Source organism: Bidens hawaiensis, unplaced genomic scaffold (assembly GCF_021521415.1).
Source record: "Bidens hawaiensis isolate Kalapana, Puna unplaced genomic scaffold, B.hawaiensis_p1.1 tig00005481_1, whole genome shotgun sequence".
NCBI lineage: Eukaryota > Viridiplantae > Streptophyta > Magnoliopsida > Asterales > Asteraceae > Bidens > Bidens hawaiensis.
The window spans coordinates 235,135-260,171 of NW_027491350.1; the positions used below are offsets into that span (position 1 = coordinate 235,135).

Below are 25,037 nucleotides of genomic sequence, written 5' to 3' on the forward strand. Positions count from 1 at the left end.
GTTCCAGCCTTTTTTTTTTTCATGAGTAACACAAATCACAAAAACTTCCAAAAGGGCTGGCATGAAACCATTATTCACAACCCATGTATTATGTATCATCATCTATATGTCCTCACTGCTTGTCTATCATGTCTCTCTAAAAACATGCATCTCACCCTTCGACATATGATCCTCATCATTGCCCTTGTCTGTAGGTGAAAACGCATGAGAAAGCAATATGTCCCCTCCTTTTTTGTCATTACTAATTATCCATTTATCCAACCGCACACGAGATATCCTCGTTTAAATCCAAAGGAAACACCGGTTTTTCGTAGGGTCTTTCACCATTATCACTCTTTTTCTTCTTGCTAAAGTTACCCTCTTGTTGACCACTTGCATCATGCCAAGTGTCGGTTTGACTTGTAGCATTAACATCAAGGTCAATAAATGGACGCTTTATGGGCTCTCTTTCTGAGATTATCTCTTTGCCGTTAACTGGAACTACATTCACATTATCAATTGGTCTTGATATGCTATCAACTCCCTTTTCATGTGAAGAGTTTTGCATATTGGAGTTGACCTTTGACTCCAAGTCAACATGTTTATCCTGTAGAGAAAGAAAAAACAGTTTCCTTCAATGCGTTAAATCTTAAAATAGAAGTCACCTTAAAAAAACATGTTTTCCTGTTATAAGTGAACAAACCTTAAGATGTCAAAACAAGATGATTAATCAATAATCATTAACTACCCATGTTTTAACACATAAAAACAGCAATATTAATAACAAAACATTAGATTCTATGTATCAGTCCCTAATTGTTGCAACCATGTATAACTTATTTTAAAATTAAGTGAGCCAAACGGAACATATATGAATCTCCGTTCAAATTAACTTGAAATAAGAGGTAATAGTGATTGGTGAATGAAAAAAAAAATCACTAAATAATAACCAATTTTCATAATTGTTCAATCTAAGCCAAGTTTAAAAAAATAAAAATAAAATCATCAAATAGCAATCAAGATTCATACATGATCATTTGCCTCAATTTTAAACATTTTTAAATTTATAAAAAAATATACAAGATCGGAACATTTAATGAAAGTTGAATGACTTTAAGCTATTTTTTACTTTATACCCATTTGGCCTGTCCAAAAAATTGCATAATTATATAATAGGCAAAATAGGCAAGTCCGACGGGTCAGTATTTTGTAGGGTCTGGTCGGGTGGCCTAAATCACCCTCCAAAAAATTCAATTTTATACAAGCAAGAATTGTAAAGTACAATTTTAAAGGTATTATGCACACATTAAAAATGGTACTTTTGTGCTTGCGTTTCTTTTAGTGTGAATGCATGCATTGAAAATACACTTTAGTTGATTTGACCTCAATTCTAGTTTTGTTGTATTCAAATTAAATACTTTATCCACATGTTCACAAAAAGAATAATTACCTTTTCAACTGCTCCAAATGGGCCCCCATTCTCCGCCAATGATATTTTATCAGTTGAGATGGAGGAAACAAAACAATTTTTTTGCTGATCATTAGGAATTTGGCGCGATAAATTCGTTTTCTTTCCTCTAAACACACCCCATAGAAAGAACAACATATTCCAGCCTATAAATAAAGAACGACAAAAGTGAGTCACATGTATGTATATGCATATGTGTTTATCATAAAGAGGTGTAGTTTCTTCTTACGGTTGGATTTTTCAGGAAGCCGATTAGACGGGAATATCAAAAGTTCAACCCCATTAATACTTCCAATAAGAGCCAAATCACCCCTCATCATATCTTCCAATAAAACTTGGTAGCTTTTCTCATAGCTGTGTAAAAACATAAAACAAAATTAAAAAAATAAGAGTCAAAATGGGCCTCGAAACACTTTTTTGTAATCTTTTCTTTTTAAAAAATATAAATAATCGTATGACTATGTTAGTTAACCCAAAACTAGTGCCCAATGTTTACCAATGAATAAGTTACAACTAGTAGAATTCAGTGATATCTTAAATGCATTATGGGTAACATTGGCATTCTATTTTTAAAATAGCCTATATTTTTGCAGCCCATATACATTTAAGCTATTTTTTTACTCGTTAAAGATGACACAAAATCTGGATCAACACTTTCATAACTAAATTGATAGATTTATATGATAATATAAGAGAATAAAGAAATTTGTTACCTCTCAATGTCTTTAGCAAAAAAATAGATTCCAATATTGTTCTCTTTTACACCATTATTCTCAAATTGTGTGGGCCAGGCACTAACGCGTGACACTCCGTTTAACAGAATTTTATGAGGAAGTTTGTTCACAGTCTCATAGATTCTAGGCGATGCACAACTTGACAAATGGGCTTGTAGCCCGTCCCAAAATTCAGCTGTCTTACCGCTTCTGTTAATCTCAAAACTTCCTCTACATTATACAACAAATCAAAATCATAAGCACAAAAGAATTCAAAAAAGAAAAACTTTAAAAGAATTGAGAAGAAGAAACCATACTGCCAGATACACTCATGATCGGGAATAGGCGTATGCTTTAAATAAGAAGATAACGCCACATCATCATGTCCAGCTGTCAAAGGCTTCACTTCAGAAGGGAGGATGATTATGGATTGCTCAGAACTGTTACCATTTGACTGTTTTGGATGCCAATCACTTGATGACGTGTCAGCAGAAGTCAAAGTCCCTGTGTTTCTAAGATGTGGTTCATTGTTATTATTATTGATGGTCGATTCATCAGCAACAGATTGGTCAGGAACTTCATTTTTCCTATAAATTCCGGGCTTTTTGAGTAAAGCTGCTTCAATTGCATCTTTTAACTTGTTATCTCCGTTTTTCACATCTTTTGAAGTTTTCAAACCCGATACATTATTACCCGTTGTGATTCCATCGGCAAGATTTGTTGATTCTTTAGATATTGACACTTTTGATGAAATGTCAACTGACTTTTGGTCAACAAAATTGACACTAGAAGAAACCCTAGTTGGGGAAGATGGCAGCTGCTCATTATTCATGGTCAATTCATCAGCAGCAGGTTGGTCAGCAACTTTATTTTTCCTATAAATTCCAGGCTTTTTGAGTAAAGCTGCTTCAATTGCATCTTTTAACTTGTTATCTCTGTTTTTCACATCTTTTGAAGTTTTCAAACCCGATACATTATTATCCGTTGTGATTCCATTGGCAAGATTTGTTGATTCTTTAGATATTGGCACTTTAGATGAAACATCAACCAACTTTTGGTCAACATAATTGACACTAGAAGAAGCCCTAGTTGGGGATGATGGCAACTGCTCATTATTCATGGTCGATTCATCAGCAGCAGGTTGGTCAGGAACTTTATTTTTCCTATAAATTCCGGGCTTTTTGAGTAAAGCCGCTTCAATTGCATCTTTTAACTTGTTCTCTCTATTTTTCACATCTTTTGAAGTTTTCAAGCCCGATACATTATTACCTGTTGTGATTCCATCAGCAAGATTTATTGATTCTTTAGATATTGCCACTTTTGATGAAATGTCGACCGACTTTTGGTCAACAGAACTGACACTAGAAACCCTAGTTGGGGATGATGGCAGCTGCTTGTTAGATTGACCTGAAACAGAAGATCAACAAAATATGTGAACTGTAACAAATAACTATTGGAGAAAATTGCACGAATGGTCCTTGTGGTTTGACCATATTGTAAGTTTAGTCCCCAGATTTTAAAAATTCAAAACTTAGTCCAAACTTTTTTGAGAGGGTTGCACGTTTAGTCCCACTTGTTACTAGTCTTATTGAAAAAGTGACGTCATGTCACATGCCTCAGTCATGCGAGGGTAATTGTGCCTTTCCAAATTTGGAACTCTGATAAATCTTTCAATCTACATTATTTTGCCTGTTTAGGCCTGAAACTACGAACTGGTTGAAGCTCAGCTCTTTAGTGTCAGGTCCAGATACGATTACATAAGATTATTAATTTAAAGGGGTGTGCATGAAGTCATGAACCCGAAAAAACCGATCCGAAACTGAAAAAAAAAACAAAGAGAAAATACCGAACTTTTGGCTCGGTTTCGGTTTCTTTTATGTAATTAAAACAAAAAAAAACGAACTGAACATGTAAATTTTAATATTTTATTTTAAAATTTAAGTAGTTTAAAAAAAAATAATAAATATTGTAACCCAATTAGTTTAGCCTCAATGCAGCAATTACTTAATTACTAATTAACAAAAAGATATCGGACCAAATTCATTATTTTGGGCTAACTTTTTTATTGGCCCAACAATTACAAGCCCAAGTGGCAAAACTGAAAAAACCAAAACCGATCCGAACCCAAGCCAAAAACCGAAGCTGAAAAGATTAAAAAACTCAAAAACCGAAATTTCAGTTTTTGGTTCGGTTTGAGCCCCAACCAACCGATGCACGCCCATATTAACTTTTATGGTTTTAAGTTATCGATTGCTAATAAACAGTTGTGTTTGTAAAGTGCATGATCCATTAGTCCCTGCACATTTATATTTGAATTTTGAATACTAACATTTACAAAGTAAGTTTAAAATAAACTTTACCATAAGCAGAAATGAATATCTCTAAACACAATAATAAGTGGATATCAAATAATAGTGACAACTGACAAGATACAATAACTTTAGGATCAAAACAGAGATAAACCTTATCATATTGGTAACTAAATTTTAATATAATTTCTTTCAAATATGATTAAATTTGTTATTTAATTGTGTATTTTAAGTAACTAACTAACGATTAAAATATGTAGTCGAACCAGTAGTGGTGTGCAAAAAAATAGAAAACCGAGAAAACCCCAAACCTTATCCATAACCGGAAATAACCAAACCAAATTGGGAAATCAGATTTTGGTTCGATTTCTAACCGTATCCGAATGTAAATTTGGTTATCGGTTCCACAAATCTTGCTTATTCTGATAAGCGATTAAGCAAACCGAATTCAATCGAATAAACCGAATAATAGCGGGTTGAATCGGATAACCGAACCAAATAATTCAGTTTAATCGGTTGAATTCGGTTCGATTAGACACATTTCTAATTCAGATCAGTTCAGTTCAGTTAAGGCCAAAAAATATTCGAATCCCAATAAACAGATATCTGAAGAACATACCTAAAGAAACAGCGGCTTCTGCACTTAGACTAACCAAACGATTGGTTGACTTTAATCCTGAAATAATTTTACCGTCACCCTTTACCGGTTTTACTTCAGCATTAGAACCAGAAGAAATTGAATTAGTTTCACCACGAGACGATAATAACTTAACTGAATTAGTCTTTTTAAAAGTCCTTTCTTTGTTGCTTTTGGGACTTCTAAGATCCTGAAGATGAGGCGACTTTGGAGATAACATTTTAACTTTAGAACCACTTGGCCCAAATGAGCCCGAGTTTGTAGATCTAAATGACATAGGTTTTGAAATCTCTTTGACTGTTGTAGTATCATGAAAAGTGTGTTCTCTTGTTGATTTCTGCCTTTGAAGTACAATTTCATCTACTAATTTAGTTTTGGACCGACCATTGGAGAAACTGAATGAACTTGACTTTGAAAACACACCTAAAATTAATAAAAGAAAACCATATACAATTTAGATCTTGGTTAATTCACGTAATTTTCAAAAACATAACTTTTCTGAAATAATTGAAAGTTTGATTCAAGTTACTTCTTTGTTTTATAAAACAAAGTAAAAACTATAAATTTGTATTCAATATTTTATGAGCTTTATTATGTTTAGCTTGTATAATAACTAAAAAGAGTATAAAATTCAATAACCGAATTAAAACATGTATACAAAACAAACCCTAAAATCAGTCTCACTTATTCCAACCTTGGTTTAAAAGCGTGCGATGCGTTTTGATCCAAAAAGCCGATGCGTATTTAACACTAACAAATAAGAGATTAAAATGAATAAATTAAAAAACTATAGTACCACCAAAGAAGTTTTATGTATAACCATAATAAACTTTAACTGTATGTGTACAAGTAGTCTATGCATAAGGTACAAATAACCTATGCAAAAGCTCACTTTCAGCTAGAAAATGCATGCATCAAACCGCATCGCACGCATCATGGAATCGCAGTGCATCGCTCCACCTGATGTGATTTCATCAGCGCATAGCATTTTAAAACCAAGGTTCCAACCACCCAAAAATATCCTAAAATTGGTTACATACCTCGCAAAGATTGCAACTGTGGGCGTGTAGCAGGAGAACATGACCCTTCGGCAGACTCGTCACCAAAACAAGAATCAGAGGAAACCTGATTGATGGGTTTGACTTTTCCACGGTCAACATCAAGAGCCTGTTTTTTGAATGATGAATAAGACGCTAATTCTTCAGCACGTCTTTTTCCAGATACTCGGTTTGTGTTTTTAACATCTTCTAACTTGCATTCTTCACATAACCAATTGCCTTTAGGAACTTGATCTACCGGTTTTTTCATGCAATAACTGGCAGCATTTATTAAAAGTAAACAGAAATTCAGTTGGTTACCAAAAAAAATTAAAAAAATAGCATCTTTATTATTGGTACACCGGCAAGTGATATGATAATGTATCCTTACATGTGTTGTGCACCATCAATACACCTAGAACATGTAGCAAGTAAATATTCCCGCCCTGCATCTCCACACGTATCGCACACTTTAACCTGTCAACATTAAATAATTTAGCAAAAGTTTAAACATTTTACACAAACTTCGAATTTAAGAAATGACCATTTTACCCTTATTTTCATTATATGCCCTTACAGAGTAGTTAAAATATCATACATACCCAATTCATTAAAAACAATTTATGAAATGACCACTTTACCCTTATTTTTCAAAAACTTTAAATTTCTTAACTTTAGTGGTGTTTGGGATTGCTTATTTCACCAACTTATAACTTAACTTTTTGAAAAGTAATAAGGTGTTTGGGATTGCTTATATTGTGAGAGGAAAAGTTCCATAAGTTAGACTTGTGTAACTTATTAACTTAATGAAAAGTTATAAGGAGGTAAAATAAGGAATCCCAAACACCCCCTTAAGCTCAATTTTTTTTATTTTCCCATTTTTAGCTTAAACTTTTTTAACCCATACACGATAGTTTCTCAAAATATTAGATTGCTTATCGTTCGACTATCATGCAACCATACTTGGTTCAGTTATCTGATTTGAACATACAGATTCGATTGTTCGATTATTTGCCGTCAAGAGAACAAAATAGGAGAGATGACGGTTCGTTTTGCTTGCTAGCGTCGATATCGATCAAAATCCAAATATAAAAAGCAGGGTTTAAACAGATATAATGAAAAGGGGTAGAATGATCATTAAGTGAAAATTTACTAAAGTTTAATATATATGCTATTTTTAGTTTGTAAGGGTATACATGAAACTAATCCTTTACACAAAAATAAAAAATAAAAAAAGAAAGTTGAATTGATACTCACATCATGCTCCACATCATCTGATTCATCAATGCCATCTGTATGCTGACTTTGCAAAGACATTTCTGGTTCCTTACTATTTTCATATTCATCTGAACTATGTGAAGATTTTTCTGCATGTACAAGAATCAATTAAGTTCAATATTCAACTATACCTAAGTTATATCGAAAAAACAAACACGTGGTGTGATGTACCTTCAATGTTTCTTAACTCACAATCATCCGCAGACATATTTTGTCCATCATTTGACTTGCTTATACGACCACCCTTCATATTACCTTTACTTTCAGAGAAAGCATTACAACTTGAACTTGCACTCTCAAAGTCGCTTATTTCACTAGTTTGCTATCATCAACTTTTTCCATCGGATCTTGCTTAACATGCAAACAGGCTAAATACAGAGCAGCCTCTTATCAACTTGAAAATACCTAAACATGCATCAACAATCAGCAATCACTTTACGCGATAAAAACAGGCGTCATGTTGTAAATTTTCAGGGCCTAACACTAAATAGGTAATGCATCGAAATTAAAAAGCATATTGCAGTACAGTAATGCAGTTGATGAGGCGAAATTATATAGCAATTGTATGTGTAACTTAAATACAAGAGAAGCATAAACAATGAATCAAAGGCAAAGCATGATTTCATGCAACAACATAAATCAGTAAAAGCAAAATAGAATTGGTTTGTCTGTTTATAACTAACTAACTAACTAAGTAAGTTGCAACCAATTGAATTGAAGTGAATAGGATTAAGTAAAAAGGTCAAAGGAAGTCAACAAATGAATATTAATAAACCCTAAAAGTAATAATAAGTAGATATATATAAAATTAAACACCTTAGGTAATCGATTGACATTTATACGTACGTAATCAATGACAGATGAAGGATGATTCAGGAAACCGATTGCGCCGCATACATCATGGTTAATAAGATGGTTGGGTATGGAGATATTATCAATGAGTTAGAAGCTTGAAAGACAAAAGAAGAAGAAGAAGAAGAAGAAGAAGAAATGTGTGAAAGGGATAAATCTAATTCTAGGGCAGTTTCAGGTACCTTGCTTTCTTGCTCAATTTAATCACTATTTATTTAAATTAAATTCAGATTTTTGGGAGAATCATTTGGTAATTAGTAGTAAATAAATTATTTATGTAAAATGCAAGGTGAGACATTCGGGTTTTTGTACGGATCACGTTCGCGCGAGGCGACTAGTTTCCAATGCTTTCATGATTTTAAACCTATTAAACGTATGACAGATAGTCCAAATACTTCAAAATGTTTTAATTACATTATAGTGATTAAGTCTCTGTAGACTTACGGGATTATCACTACCGGTATTGTGAGGTTTTGTATACAAGGCTTGCATAATGGGCTATTACATGTTACTTATTGGACAAGTGTTAGCCAATAAGTAATATGACCATAGTCACAGATACGGTCGAGTGACAGGTACCTTTCGATAATTTGTAAGCAAGCAAGTGTGAAAACATCTTAATGTTATAACTGTAAAAATGTGTCTGAATGTACTCTCTGGTATTTTCTGCTGATCAAATATTTTTAAAATGTTTCAGGTGACTTGTTAAAGACACATGAATGATGCGCGCGGGCCTTCAGCTAAAATAAGTGGCTTGTCACCGGAATAAAAAAATATGTTTTGTAAATTAGGGTTTATCCCTATAAAACTTATGTTTGTATAAATATTGGTTTTATTCCCGGCTTATAAAATAAGAATCATAGTGTTTTTATACTCTGATAATTTTTTCCTAACTACGGTCCTGATAAGTATTCCATTGCTAAACACCGATGCCACCACTCGATGTTCACGGCTCCCCTCTCGAGGTATAACAAGATATCTTCAATTCTTCATGGTGATTACGCCCTAATGTTCAGGTTCACAACAACTCTGGTTTGGCTCATCGCTATGTATTCTACTTACTATGCACAATATGTAAACGGTTGCTAGCATAACTGTGCCTCTCTGTATGTTTGTGCACAGTCTACACTGACACAACGCTCACATAGTACTTTTTTGCATGCCCATATACAACCTAATTACTATTGGCACTACTTAGCATTTACTAAATGCCATTGCCGATCACTAGATTGTCTAGCGCGGCCAAACACTTAGTGCTCACCCAAGTTCACACATAACTTGATTCTAAGTACTCATAACCTATAAGGCGTAGGTTACAAGTTTTACCTTCTCCACCACCCTTTTTCATAAGTGCGACTTTAACAGTCTCCTAACGTGTCATCACCGCACCTATACTCACACTCAAAGAATCTCGATACATCGAGAGTATATATTAGAGTGAACTCTTACTACAGAGTTTTCCCGCTATACTCCTACACACCACACTAAAATAAACTAAGAGAGCTTTTAACACTACAAGAAACCTTAAGACAATGTGGTCTCTAATGCCAAAACCATGGGAGGAAACAAGCGGTTGGTTTGCTGATATACGTAAAGTGTTGATAACTTGCAATAAGGATCATATTCCAAACAATATGGTCCATATGGCCATCTTTTCATAAATGACAAGCATAACCCTTGTACTATACACTTTTACAGTCTTGGTAGATTTGGCATGTCAACTTTATATAACCTTTTGAGCCTTTTAATTCTCTTTTTGCATAAGTAGTGCTATAACCATAACACCCTTTAACATAACTGAGAAACATAACTAACTTCATAAATATTCGCTTATTTCTCAAAGCTAACTTTGCAATAATGACACTTTTGACCTCATGACTTTCAACAATCGTTGTGAGGTGTCTTATTGCATAGCTCCACTCTCAAACATCTTGTTTATCCATCTTAATAATTAAACACCGTGTATCACATCCAAGAAGTAGGGCGTTACATTTCACGTAACACTATCTCTCCCATCAAACGACTCACGAATGGTTCACTAAACATTCATTTCGTTTACATGCCTAGCTACTTATGTGTAAATGGATGTACTCAAATGTTGTAAAATATTAAACATAAAATCTAACAAAGTTAGCGTCAAACTAGTCAAACCACCCCCTAATAAAAATCTAATGAATGGTTCACGAACAAACTGACTGATACAACAAAATTCTTGTTAAGAAGTAAACTAGTAAAATAGTCGAACCAAATAAATCGGAAAACCATAATAATAATAATAATAATTATTATTATATTTATATTTAAAAGAAAATGATGGGAATTTATATGGCCTCAATTATCAAGAAACTGTAGTGTCATGGGTATTATTCCTGTCTCTTTAAAACGAATAACATTAGCTTAGAGAATGAACCACTCATTTTATTTGCACTTGTATTTGTATTTGAATAGATAGCGATGTATACGGCATAAGCACCGCACATCCCGTAAAAAGAATTATATAGTCCTCAGATGTTGATCTTCTTCTTTTGGCTTCCATGATGGTATAATAATAAACCCAGGATGCCCTCACATAATTTGATTCTGTTTCTGCATTCATTAGTCATCTGCATCATGTATCTATATATACAAGGTAACCAACACAACACAACACAACCCACCTTTCATATCAATTCTTTTCTCATTCCCATATTATCATGAATGAGTTATTTATCGCATTAGGAATCATGGGCAGGAACAATAGAGGAATGAACAAAAGAGTTGGTAGTAATAATCATAATAATAATAATATTAATCATTCCTCCGTTGCAAACATAACTTCTTTCTCTTGTACAACTTTCAATATTCTTGCTCCCATTTACAAGCGCATTACATACGAGGTAAAACTAAAACTGAAACCCATATCCATGTTCATGTTTCGTTGTTGGCTTGTGTTTTGAGACGTGCTTTGGAAGAATATAGGGTCGGGCTTGCAGAGAAAGCGCTGTTCGGGCGCATTGGCTCACCAGAAACGAAAAGATCCTGTACTTGTTGCGTGAACGCTCGTTGATTATCTGTCTTCAGGTTATAACTTATAATCATATATCTTATTCCAAGCTTTGTGTCTAAGTTAAATTAAAAGTTCAAAATTTGGTTTGAATGTTTGTTAATTTGTATCAGGAATTTTGGGTTGATAATGAAGAACTTGTGGATATGTATGCCACGAAGCTTGGGGATGCCGGTTATGTTAGTTTCAAGCTTCCACGAACCAATAATCGCGGGGACGGCTTGCTAACTGCTGTCCATAAAGACTACTTTCGTGTTATCGACCATAGAGAGTTCCTGTTTAATGATTTTGCAGACCGGGTTGCTCAGCTTTTGCATGTTGAAGTAATTGCGTCCTTTGCACAATGCCGATCCAAGAATAATGTTTGTCGCGAAATGCTTATAGTTAACACTCATTTGTTATTTCCGCATGATTCAAGCCTCTCTTTGGAAAGACTGAGACAGGTAATTAAGCTAATCAAAATATTAACTTAAATGAGTTTTTACGCTAAAATACAAACTACTAAAAGTTTATTCTTTAATGCTCTCATGGATAACTTTTCAAGATGCCATTAGAAGTATCTAAATGGGCCTTTTTTTTATATTGGTGTACAAAATCTTGCAGTCGGTTGATGCCTATCAAAAAGAAAACAATCTTGACCCGTTGCCAATTATTCTTTGCGGGTAGACATGAATATTATTTGTTTTGTTAATCTTCTAAGTTGAAGCATATTTGTTGTTAATATTTGGCCATATTTTCAGTGACTGGAACGGGAGCAAGCGAGGTCATGTTTATAAGTTCTTGAGATCTCAGGGATTTGAATCATCATATGATACGGCTCATCAATATACGGATGCAGATGCACATAAGGTTAGTATGTTTTATACTTTTATACAAGACGTGTCTTGTTAATTTTAATGGTTCTAATTTGTTTGTCTGTATGTATGCAGTGGGTTAGCCATAGAAATCATCGTGGAAACATATGTGGTGTGGATTTTATTTGGTTTCTTAATCCAAATAAATATCGAAAATTACTAAAATCGAGTTGGAGTGATGCAGTCTTTGGGTTGTTCAGGGTATGAAGCTGAACCTTAATATGTAATTGTTTTTTCTTTTATGCTAGCAAGAGGCAATCGTGTTTGGTTGAACATGAACACGACTCGTATGTTTATTCATGTCAAAGAAATCTACCCTGACCTCCACACACTTAACCCAAACATGACCCGTTTACAGCCCATTTATCTCACAAGTCAAACAGGCTTAATCAAGTTTATAACACATTTATCTAATAAATTGGTCAAATACTTAAATAGGTTGCAAGCATGTGTTAAAACATGTATGACTTTTTTTTAAAGGAGTTAGATATTACAACCCGAAAAACCAGATTATTTTATTCGTGTCCTGTTAGGAATTGGAGTCGCCACCCCTAGCAGAAGAAGCATGTGTCGATTGAGTTGGGACTTAGGGGGTGCTTGGATTTGCATTTAAACTATGTAGAAGTGAAGGTCCCAATTGATTTGAAATAATGAAATTGCAGAACATTTTTTGTATTTTCAGTATCAGCTAAGTCGGGCCTCACTAACCGAAGAAGATGCATATGCATTTTTCAAGGCAGTGGGCAATGGTGATCATATTACTTACAACGGATTTTGTGAAGCATTACGCCAGGTATCAAAATGCTTTGTAATTTTGTATCATGTCAAAATATATAAGATGATACACAATATTGAATTTGGGAATAAATTAATTTAATTCAAATGCATGAATTTGATTTTGTTTTGGTTCAAATGCATGCTGCAGCTTAATCTTATAGGTCAAGTGTATGGGCTTAGTGAGGATGAGACAGATGACCAGTGGTTCCAAGCAGACATTGATGGAAATGGTGTTCTTGACTACAAAGAATTTCAACAACGGATATGGAATCCAATGTGGAGTTACCAAATTGAAGACCCGAGCCACGATCAAGAAGATGACGATAAGCGTGTAACGATGGGATTGGATGTGAAAAATGCAGTATTATTTCCAACAGAAACCGAAACCGGATGTTGGCCAGAAGATTATTCTTTATCGGATCATGCTAGTCTCACGGTCATGTTTTCACCTACTAGAATGACAAGCTCTCGGTTGAATTCTTCGTAGTTTTGGCATTTTTTTAAGAAACGGACTCAAATGATGCGTTGACCGCTATCGGCATGAGAATGCTTAAGTGAGATCATCTTTGATGGTGTGGGTATACCGGGAAACTTGAAGAAAACGGGATCTACAGGATTCTGATGTATTTCATATAGAAAGAAATATGTATAACAAACGTTTGAAAAGATGAATGATACGACCATGCATACGGCTATAAAATAAATTAGTTATCCGTGACCAATTATAAGAACAAGTTTTTGATCAGATATATGTAAACGTTTCTCTATTTGATTGGTATTACGACTTTCTGAAGCTCGTCCCAATTTTACCCCTTATCGACCCAAACAAAATATAGTTGATACATGCGACACCACATATTGTTGGTAATCAGAAAGCCACAATCAGAGGTATGATAAAGGAGAATCAAGAACTTGAGAGAACCAAAGATGGTTCTACTTTCTACAAAACCAAGATGTTTGTTTTAACTTATTATGAACCACAAGGGTGTTGTAACGTCTATGTTTCTTTCATGTTCAAAGTTCATTCTTTACAAGTTGTGAAAGAGCTATACAATTTACATCATCCCGGGTGAAACAATATATAACACTGACATCAAAGATCACTCTATATGAGTTCTACAAATAGTCAAAGAGGTATGTAATTCCATGTACATCATCCTTGGTCGAGCAAGATATAGCAGCAAAGAACACGTTTATGAGATGATTCACGTATTCTTTTCCAAAGCTGATAATGCTGGCGTAAGGTAGTTATTTGCTTTGTCGGGTAGATGTGCCACCTACAAGGGGAAACACATGAAACAATGTGAACAGTGACATGAAACAGCCAGTGTTAGTAAATGTGAACAGAGAAAAAAAAAGTTGATGCAACTTGATATGTTTAAATGTTTTAAGTAATTCCCTATCCTTGAATGGTTATACTTAAATAGGACCTTGAAGAAAACATTACCAGCTCATACAACTCCTTCCCCGGCTCAGCGACATATTCATAGCACACCTGTCCATAACATGATCATTGCTCAATTCCAACAAAGCCAATCATGATTAGAGTAAGTAATAATCATGTTACTCACATCGAAGCTCTTGTTCCTTGCAGTTGGGTCATGCAATGCCTTTACACAGATATCGGCCACGTCAGCACAGCTTATCCCCTACAAATAGCCTTGATGCTAAGCTTGGACAGCATGTCTTTAATAATAATGAACTAACTGTTTATAAATAAACAATCACCTGAGTTATCCTGTTTCCTTGGTCAAATATGAGAGCTCGTTGTCCCCCTGGTTCTTCCTATGTGACAAGCAAACCAGGCGATTAAGCAGGACTAATGCCTTTTTGTTAACATCAAAACACTATATGAAGTGACAAGCAACAACATAAACCCGATGTGATGGCTCACCATTAATGGACCAGGGCGAATTACTGTGTACCCAAGGCCCGATCTTCTCAGAGAATCCTCTCCGGCCTATAAACAACAGATATATTAGTTGCACCACAATATAACATTAAATATATGACAAGAAACAACAGACCTTTTTGGCTTTCAAAACCTGTTCCCTTCTGCCAGTTTCAATTCCCGAACCTGTACATGAGACCAAGATGAAGTCTGTTTCTTGTCCAGTCTGCAAAACCAGTTGTAATTCATATTCAAGACTATAAAACCGATGCTAACCTATCCATGTTTTGTAATTATAAAGGAAACCCTTTAGGAGTAATGTGCAAGATAGCAGATAAACCAAGAAAAAATAAATTTTGAAGTACAAATGCGGGATAAAACTAAATTTTATATGAAGCTGCAGTACCGATCTCTTTATGTGTGTAACTATTAGCAAGATGTTTTATGATTTAATGTAATAGCATAAAGCAACTTAAACGACACATTAGGAGAGTTTTTTTTTTTTTTTGGAGAATATTTGGAGTATAATGTATCAAGTGAGTAGAGCTCAAATATTTATGCATGTTTGTTATCACCCTACAAATCCAGTAGGACTTGGTTTGAATCTACTGATATAGAGCTTTATCACAAATGTATTTCCACTCAAAGCTACAGAATTGTTTCTAATAAGTTGCACCAGACTTGTCTAATAATTACTTGCCAAAGGCACCGGCCTCGCCTAGATTTGTGAATAGTTGAAGAAAGTAGGTTATGATGTAAGACCGCGATAACTTTGAAACCACCCCACCAATTAAATCACCAATAACCAAACGATAAAATGATATACTTGGATATAATAGAAAAGGAAAGTACCAACTCTTGTAGAGAAATAACATGCAAAAACTTTATATATACTTACCAGCAATGCTTTTATATATTCCAGTATCATTTTAAAGCTTCTCAAGTCTTGATTCACTCCTGCAGGTCCTTCAGCAGGTCTCTGACAAAGTGAATATAACTCAACCATCACAAGTCATAACGTGGCATAATGCTGGTTTAATTTGAAATGCATATGATCGAATGAACAATTACAAAAAGGAAAACCGTGCCTTTTATGAGTATGGAAAACAAACCTACCTGTCTTCTAGGTTCAAAGCGTATGGTCAAGGTGTGTACAAGGAATGGATCCAATGGTGGATCCGCAGGATTCACTGGCCGAAACGATGAAAATGGTATTCTTACCTAGCAAGACAAATATGAGAAAACGTAAAGGAAGATATAAATGGAACATAAAATATCAATCAGGCATCTAGGACAAGACCTCTCACCCTGCAAAACCCAACTTTTGTGCTAAATCTAGCAAAGTAGAGATTACTCTGGCCTGTGTCTTCTGAAGAACCGGATTCAAGAATTAAAACATACGACCTTCCATTTCCACCTACAGACAGTACGAGACCTTCATACCTGAAGTTGGGAGACTAGTAAGACTTAACAACAGATACAAAAAAGTCAATATTTCTGCTATCTGACGAGTACCTGTCCAACGTGCTACCAAGAGGAAGTGATAGCTTAGTTGACATTTCAACATATCCTCCTCGTGTAAAAATGTAACCTATTTACATAGCAAAGTGTTACAAGGCTTAACATTTGTTACGTTCATTCTAGAAAAGCTGACCTTACCTGAAAAAACTGCTTCTCCGCTCTCAGTAAACTCAAATTTAGCATCCATTCCTCCATCATATTTAGCTGTAACCGTATCCTGGAAATAAGTTCCTTTGCGGATGTCCCACCCATTCAAAGACTCTGCAGACTTAAACTTTGCAAGTAAAAGCTTGCTTTTGCTGCTTTTTCCAGCTCGCAACTGCGCTAGCTTGTTGTTGTAGTCCTGAACCAAACAACAAAACAGTGAGTGATGGTTCATACCAGTAAACTCGAAAAGTAAACAACTATTGAAACTCAGTGGACTGGATCAGTTTTTGAAGCATGGATCTTGTGCAAATAAATACAGTATAATTATGACCTACATTTAGAATTCTATTTGCCTTAATAAAGTGGATGAATGTATTATTATCTCACTAACATTTGGCAATCAAAGGTGATAATAATAATAATGATAAATGAAGGAATAACCTGAAAGGCTTTGCTGAGGTTATATACACCCTGATAATCAACTCTGTTAAGATCCACAGTTATAGAGGAGCGAGCCGTGGCACAATAGATAATCTTGTTGCAACCTTCAACCGCAACTCTAAGACTCACAGGATCTCCAACATCCCCAATCACAATCTTAACTGAAGTCGGCAGCATGTCCAAAACTTCTTGATCAGCATTCCTCACTAAAGCCTAATTCACAACCAAAACATAACATAATTATAATTATCTTTATCTACAAATTGAATTACAAAACACATCCAAATTAATAAGAATAAGTTACTTTAACCGAATATCCCCTAAGCATAAGCTTCCGGACAACAATGCGACCGACACGGCTGGTAGCCCCGACAACAAGAACCGTGGTGTTCTGAGCCCCGGGGATGGCGAATTCACACATAGGGCCACCCTCCTGAATAAGAAGACTGGTCTCGTCATCGGAGCGGGTGGTCCTAGAGATCTGTCCCAATACTTGCGCCAGGCCTCGTCGAATATCTGCCTGGACCGTCTTCCTAATCCGACCGGGTTGACGTCCACTCATGACGGAGACTGAGGAATCATCAGGCTATCCTCTGGAGGAGGTGGCGGTGGTGGAGGCTAACACTAAGCGTCTGCGAGGATGATGATGATTGGCAGTAGTACTCCAGCAGCGATTGAAATCGGTGGGAATTTTGGTTGGGGACTGGGGGCAAAGTTTGCTATGGCCGAATCCGGCGGTGGTTGTAGGGGTCAGTGCCGATGATGTCATTTGTCTCAGCTGTGAACTGTACGACGGGATTACAGCCACATGATAATAAAGGAGATGAAGGTTTGAAAAGCCGTTGGTAGAGTGATTTGCCACGTAGAGATACTCATGTTCACAACTCACCTCTTTACACCTCAGCAATTGGCCTTCTTATCAGAAAATATAAATATAAATATAAATATAAATGCATATTATCCTTTATGAATACCCAAAATTATATCGAGACTAGATGGAGGATGTAATGGAATGAGAAGAAAATATATATGAAATACTAGTATATAATTACCATCTCATTATGACGAGGATGATTGATTAAAATAAAATAGTTTATAACTAGGATAGAGTTCGTGTTTCATACGGGTGAAAAATATAATAAAATTATTATATGTAATACGTAAATTCAATTGTTTCATATAATAATTTTTATTTATGACTTTTTATATTAAGTTTTTGATATATTATGCATTATAATTTTAAGTTGAAAACCAAATCTTGATGTTTTATTTATTTCAAATAAAACATTCATACCGATATTATTATATTAAATACTGTGTGTATAAAATGATACTTATAACAAAATGTTGTCACATATTTAAAAACTAAATTTACAAAGCCTAAGGTTTTGTTGTAAAAGAAAATAAATAAAAATATATTATATTTTAAAATAAAGAGAGAAGCGATGAACAATCTTAAATAGTTGTGTTAAAGAGATATGAGAAGACGATGTCATATTGTGAATTATGACAATGTTAACAATTACATATAATTTTGGTTTTATACTTGAAAAAAAATCACATTTATATATGTTAAGTCAAGAAATCAAACACAATTACTCTTTTAGAAGAGTTGGTAAACACATTTGATTTGAAACATGAGGTCTTGTGTTTGAAACACGTATCACACAATAATACATTTTTCAAAATTTTATAAAGCCTTACGTTATAATAGAAAAACGAGTCATGGGTCATAATATGATAGGAAATAGTGACATGGCATCTGCTTGACATCCTATGTGGAGTGTCTAGTTAAATGCCATGTGGACAACTTGTGTTGCTTCAATAGTATAGTTAGATAGATTATATTAGATGTTTGTTAGGCAGAAAACTATAAGAAACTAGTATTTTCCCGGCGTGTTGCGTCGGAACTGGTCGGTAAAATTTGACAATGGTAAATCCAAAACGTTGTTGGTTCCGCGCATTGAGACGGTAAGTCGACGCGAATTCGGTCGGTCTCGGTTAGCGTTGAGGCGTTGGGTCTATGCAAATTCGGTCAATTTCCCTTACGTCTGTTATGATATCGAAACTAAAAAACAAAACTGACATTCAGTCAGTTTTCGTTACGTTCGTTACAGTACTAAAATTAAAACAAAATGTTGTGAGTCTACGCGAGTCCGGTCCCTCATGCTTTTTACGGCATCGAAACAAAAACAAAAACAAAGTTGGCATTCAGTTAGTTTTCATTATGTTTGTTACGGTACCGAATCAAACAAAACAAAATAAAAACACCGGACCAATAAAGGTGAGGAGCTCATAATTATTAAAGTAATTAACCAATAGAAAGTTGGCAAATGAGTCACTGTTTTACAGGCTTAGTCATATAGTAAAGGTAAGTACACTATATAAAAAAAATATGTAAATTTAATGAATAGTAGATTATGTGAATGAGTTTTTGATTTTTAATGTATATATATAATAAAATAAAGAATAATGGTAGTGAGTGATGATGGGAGCTATAGCAATTAATTTTATTTCTGTTTATGGAATATAATTATCTATATTGATTTTTAATTGTATGCGTTATTATTTGTATCTTAGGCTTTAGTGTGCTGTACCTATTTTTAATTTTTTTCTTTCTTTTACCTTTAATCTTTTAACACCTTTACATTTTTTTATAATCCTACTTAACAGTTTTCACCTTTAACTTTGGTCTCATATTTTTCATCAATTACAAATTTTTCGTTTTGTTAACATGTTGGAACATACGTGTATGGTTCAACATTTTTACGCATAGTTTTTTCCCGTTTAATGCCCCCGTCGCAACACGCGAGTTCTAGATCAACTTAGTTTTTGTTTTTAATGTTATGCGTAGTTACGTTTCGTGTGCATGGTTTAACATTTTTACGTATACTTTTCATTTAGGTTTATTTTTTTACTTTTTATTTCTTTTTTTTATACGAGCTTTTCTTGTTGTTGGTGGTCCTTGGTGATGATGTAGCATGGGTGCTATTTGACATGATTTTATGCACCAATCGTTACACAAGGGTCTTAGTACTAATTTATTATAAATTTGTTTAATTTGTTTATTATTTAGTTAATTACTAGTTTGATTAAACCAACAAATGTGAAAGAACTTATAATATTTTTCTAAACTACAATAAATATCACATAAACTAATAGAAAAATTTCATAATCAATTAAATATAAACATAATTAATCATTAAACATAGACTCAAACAAGTAATCCGAATCCGAATTGTGCTCGTCTTTTTCTGTGTCGTGGTTCAGTCCATTGTTAATTATTTGGCTGAAAGGGTATCGAAATATATTTAGTTTATTGATGTGGTAAAATTTGTTCGGCATCAGTTCAGATTGTTATGAAACTAGAACTCGTCATAGCAAATGAAAAAGATTTAAAAAAAAAAGAGTAACGTAGGGATAAGTTTTCTTTATTGAGGCTTACAAACATAAATTAAGTGAAAATTAAATGGGTTAAAAACATATAAGTTTATTGGATTTTATTAATCCATATTAACTGGTATTGTCCAATAATAATCTCTATTCATTTTATCGTCACTGGCAGTCCCAAATTTAAAAAATTTGGTCCCCAATGGTCCACCGTTAAAAATGACTTAATGGTGTTATGTTTTTTTCCGAATTTCAAACTCATGTTTTAGGGCTTTTGATCGGGAATAGGATACGGGCCGATTGATGTAAAACTTCGTTCGAAACGATGCTCCACACGACTTGATTTTGTTAATTGTAAGTTCAAACACCCGAATTGAAGCACTGTTTCGTCGTTTTGGAGCATCGTTTCGAACGAAGTTTTAAATCAATCGACTCGTATTCTTCTTCCGATCAAAAGCCCCAAAACATTACTTTGAAATTCGGAAAAAAGTATAACGTCGTTAAGTCATTTTTAACGGGGGACCATTTGAACTGCCAACGACGATAAAATAAATATAGATTATTATCGGCCAATATACCAGTCAATAGGGATTATTAAACTCCAATAAACCAAATATATATCAGTTAAATTATTAGAGAAAAACTGAAATTAAAAGAAAAGGTTAGAAAAGTCAAAACACGTGACATCATGGACCAACAATATAATATTCGAGGATGGTTCACGAATAGGGGTGTTAATCGGGTCAACTCGATCGGGTTGGGTTAGTCGGGTTTTGAAAAAAAATAATCTAACTCACGACCTGACCCTATTAAGGTTCGGGTTTGTCAGGTCCGGGTTAATCGGGTTATTCGGGTCGGGTTAGTCAGGTTAATCGGGTTGCTATATATTTTTAAGTTGATTTTTGTGTTGTAACCACTGGACTACAATATTTATCTTATTATTGCATATAGGACTGTAGACGAACCAAATGATTAGAGAGTTCATGGTTCGATACTTCGGTTTGAAACTGGTCAAACCGATCATTTGTTTAGTTTAATGGTCAGGCTTTCTTATTAACTTTCGGTCGGTTGGTTTCAAAAATTTCAAATCGCAAAGAACGTTTGGTTTACAGTTTTAAAATTTCCAAACCGTATAACCGGACCAGGCCATAAGATGAATATACTTTACTTTTTTAATTTAAATATATATTTATTATACTACATGGAGTTAATTATTTATATTTTGGGTTAGGCTTAATAAAAGTAAAACTTAGCTATAACTATAAATTTGCTTAAACTGTGCTACTATAATGAGGTGTGTTTATGATATTAAAATTTTCAATTCTATTTGTTATTTCATTTCAGATTAAGATGAAGCTGATTTGTTGCATATCTATTATCAGTAGATCTAGTTGATTATTGTTAACTTTTAAGAACCTTGCACATGTTTACCTTACACAACATCTCAAAACTTGAGCAGATCTTGTAGCACGATAGTATACAATAAAGGAATTTTTGTAACTAATATAATTTGTTTCGTACGTTTTTTATATATACCCAAACCGTGAAACCAAACGGTTAGTAACGGTTCAGTTTGGTTCGGTTTCCTATCTTAGCGGTTCAGTTTCTGTTATTTATTAACGGTTTGGCTCACGGTTTGTCCTAAAAACCGTTAAAACCGGACTGTGAACACCCTTACAAACGATCACGTACAAGGGCATGTTTGTCTTTGTTCATTTAACTTTAAACGAACACGAACACTTAATTGAACAAATATTTGTGTTCATGTTCGTTCGTTTAAAAAATGAACATGTTCGTGTTCGTTTATATTCATTCATTTAAATCTAAATGAACAGTTCAAGAACATAAAAGAACGTAAATGAACATATATGTACATGCGTAAATGAACACAAACAAACATAAACAAACTCAAATGAGCATACTTAAATGAACACAAACAAACACCACTAATCGGGTTATTCGGGTTAACCCGAAACCCGATTTTTTTCCAAAAACGAACCCGAAACCCGACTCTATTAACAATCGTTGACCCGAATAACCCGATTAATATTTTTTGACCATGTTTAACCCGACCCTAGTAAGCTTATTAGGGTTCGAGTCGTGTCAGGTTAATCAGGTTCGGGTATTTTGAACACCAAAGTTGCTAAATAGCATTTTAAGATTAGAACATTTGAAATATAATACATACATACATTTGATGATAAATTAGCTTCGTAAACTGGTGACAAAGAAGCTAGAAGGACACGTGGTGGTAGCTAGGAATAGGAACAGATACGTGTCGTCAGATATTAAAGCATTTAAATAACTGAAGATTGCTGTACGTTCGGATAATCACCGCCTTAATTAAGATAAGAGAAAGAAGCAGAAGTAGATCGATCGAAATGGGACAAGGTGAAGGAGATACACCGGATGTCGAGATTCAGGTAAGGAAAGAGGCTTTTGTATTAAATAAATATATGTATCAACTCACTTGCATGATGCATGCATGTATGTATGTATGTATATATGCAGGAAAGAGGGGACATATATTTCTTTTACAGGCCTAAAGTAGGCAAGGACGAAGCACATAGCTCCGATGATGTCCAGAGAATGTACATCATCTTAAAGCCCTACACTAATTCCACTCACAAGGATCAGGATGTACATGAGGTACGTTGTAGTTTATGTCACTAGCTAGTCGAAATCATCAATAATAATATTATATATTTATTTATTTGTTAGGAAGAAGAGGAAAAAACAGATGAGAAAAATGATGCGGTGGTGAGGCTGATTGTCATGGGAAAGAAAAGCCTCCCTGATCCAGCCAAGAGAAGCAGACCATATTGGGGGTTGGTGGAGCTGGTAACCACCAAGATTCAAGATGTTAAGGATGCTCTTAAAGGAGGTTCATGATAATTACTTTTTAAATAATTAATATTATGGATTTAGTTTTAACTATTAACCGTCTATGATCTTGAGTAATTAATATAATTAATTGTGTAGCGGAATATGATACAAAGACTAGGGGGCACAGAGTGAACCCGCCAGCAAGGGCTTTAGGAGAAGGCGTCTACCGAATACTTAAACACCACACCGGAAGCAAGATGCACACCCATCTCATTTACAAGCTAGAACTCCCAGCCGAAGGAGAGGATAACCAACCGCAGGAGGAGCTAAACGTGGAAAGGGAGGGTTCGTTCCTCATCCAAATCAAGAATCCTAACCAGAACCAAGGCCGAGGGAAAAAGAAGAAGGCGATATTTCCCGCGCACCTCCAAGGGCAGTTTGGGAAGCTGCGATACCATGCTGCGGATCCGCCCGACTTTCTAAACTATGAAGGGTGCGAGTTCTTGCTGATATCGGCATCTGATGATATACACCAGGAGCTTGGGTTGGAGATTGAAGAAGACGCTTCTTGCTCCGACCTTGTTAACACTTTCGGGGAGACGGCTTCCACGGATGCTCTTTACAGAGGCGTTTGGGTTTGAACTCTGGATGTGTTGTTTGTTTACATGTCTTCCTACGTGTGTGCGTGAATATATGTTGTATAATTATTAGTTAGTAACTAATTAGTATAAGTAGCTTTTCCAGTGTGTATGCATTATGCAGCCCAGTATTAACTCATCTACTATTTGTGTATCTTTGTGATCATGAATCGCTGGGACCTGCAATGTGTTGAGCCTTTGTTAGTTTATGTAATCTAGAGTTGTTATTGCTGCTGTTTGTTAGATTAGTTTTTCTATTAACACCTTATTATAGTCGCGCTTTGATATAAATGTAAATATCAATATTTATATGTAAAAATCAATGTTTATATCAAAATAGGAATTTTTTTTTTGAAATGGTGTGAATTAGGAAAAAAATTAGGTGGGGAGGTCAAGAGAAAAAAAAAGGATTTTGGTGTATCCGAGAATAGCGGATTAGGAGCAAAGTTTGTAGGATCCGCTGCCGTCAACGACGGATTACGAATAGATTCCGTTCACACTTAATCCGTTATTGACAGCAAAGTTTGTAGGATCCGCTGCCGTCAACGACGGATTACGAATAGATTCCGTTCACACTTAATCCGTTATTGACAATAGCGGATTACATTATACACGTTCCTAACCTAGTTAACTCAGTTAACAAACCCTACTAACTAAACTAACCCTACTAAACAACCAATCTAACTATATCAAATGGCTGAGGACAAGTGAGAGATGTGTTGTACTGCATCCATTATTGTATTGTAAAGCTGTAAATATTGAATGATGATGGTGTCTATTAGCTGCCATATGCAAGGCTGTAAAGCTGCATGCAAGGCCATTGTTGTAACGCCTTGGATTCCCTTATCTATTCACATGCAAGGCTGAAAAGTGTAAAGGTTTCACATGCCTATTGCCAATTGACCCGTGTGAGCTGTTTATGAAGAAGAAGAAGACGACGATGACCATAGCAAACACTAGCTGCTGCCATTAATTCGTAACTCCTAATCCGCCATTTGCAAGAGCAGTTTAGGTTTTGTTTAAAAAAAATTATTTCTTAATCCACCATTCTCAAAAGCGGATTAGGTTTTTTATAAAAAAGTTTTTCTTTCTAACCCGTCATTGATATAGTTAGGTTAGTTTGGTTAGTGGGGTTTGTTAACTGGGTTAGAAATGTGTATAATATAATCCGCTTTGTCAATAGTGAATTAAGTGTGAACGGAATCTATTCGTAATCCGTCGTTGACAGCAGCGGAT

General features: G+C 34.8%; 3 protein-coding genes and 1 pseudogene across 4 annotated transcripts; 2 read left to right on the forward strand and 2 right to left on the reverse strand.

Moving 5' to 3' along the window:
• Nucleotides 1-231: 231 nt before the first annotated feature.
• Nucleotides 232-7,709, reverse strand: LOC143629900 (protein PARALOG OF AIPP2-like). Its single transcript, XM_077099046.1, has 10 exons — nucleotides 7,593-7,709; nucleotides 7,401-7,510; nucleotides 6,535-6,620; nucleotides 6,147-6,421; nucleotides 5,089-5,529; nucleotides 2,478-3,567; nucleotides 2,161-2,391; nucleotides 1,677-1,801; nucleotides 1,430-1,593; nucleotides 232-586 (listed from the first exon to the last, which is right to left on the reverse strand). Exons 1-10 carry the CDS (start codon nucleotides 7,669-7,671, stop codon nucleotides 254-256), a joined length of 2,934 nt encoding a protein of 977 aa, XP_076955161.1. The 5' UTR covers nucleotides 7,672-7,709; the 3' UTR covers nucleotides 232-253.
• Nucleotides 7,710-10,830: 3,121 nt separating this feature from the next.
• Nucleotides 10,831-13,508, forward strand: LOC143629876 (putative calcium-binding protein At1g02270). Its single transcript, XM_077099025.1, has 9 exons — nucleotides 10,831-10,902; nucleotides 10,992-11,149; nucleotides 11,232-11,333; nucleotides 11,430-11,758; nucleotides 11,901-11,978; nucleotides 12,057-12,165; nucleotides 12,246-12,371; nucleotides 12,853-12,963; nucleotides 13,096-13,508. The coding sequence occupies exons 1-9, from the start codon at nucleotides 10,833-10,835 to the stop codon at nucleotides 13,432-13,434; spliced, it is 1,422 nt and encodes a 473-aa protein (XP_076955140.1). The 5' UTR covers nucleotides 10,831-10,832; the 3' UTR covers nucleotides 13,435-13,508.
• Nucleotides 13,509-13,949: 441 nt separating this feature from the next.
• LOC143629849 (protein HIGH CHLOROPHYLL FLUORESCENCE PHENOTYPE 173, chloroplastic-like) lies at nucleotides 13,950-17,716 on the reverse strand (annotated as a pseudogene). The gene is made up of 14 exons (XR_013153038.1): nucleotides 17,611-17,716; nucleotides 17,252-17,517; nucleotides 16,948-17,160; nucleotides 16,498-16,702; nucleotides 16,354-16,429; nucleotides 16,146-16,281; nucleotides 15,955-16,059; nucleotides 15,737-15,817; nucleotides 14,975-15,064; nucleotides 14,842-14,907; nucleotides 14,676-14,732; nucleotides 14,519-14,596; nucleotides 14,395-14,442; nucleotides 13,950-14,224 (listed from the first exon to the last, which is right to left on the reverse strand). The product of XR_013153038.1 is annotated as a protein HIGH CHLOROPHYLL FLUORESCENCE PHENOTYPE 173, chloroplastic-like (transcript).
• A 5,384-nt stretch (nucleotides 17,717-23,100) lies between these two features.
• LOC143629850 (uncharacterized) lies at nucleotides 23,101-23,804 on the forward strand. Its single transcript, XM_077099008.1, has 2 exons — nucleotides 23,101-23,221; nucleotides 23,320-23,804. Exons 1-2 carry the CDS (start codon nucleotides 23,113-23,115, stop codon nucleotides 23,802-23,804), a joined length of 594 nt encoding a protein of 197 aa, XP_076955123.1. The 5' UTR covers nucleotides 23,101-23,112.
• Nucleotides 23,805-25,037: the final 1,233 nt, after the last annotated feature.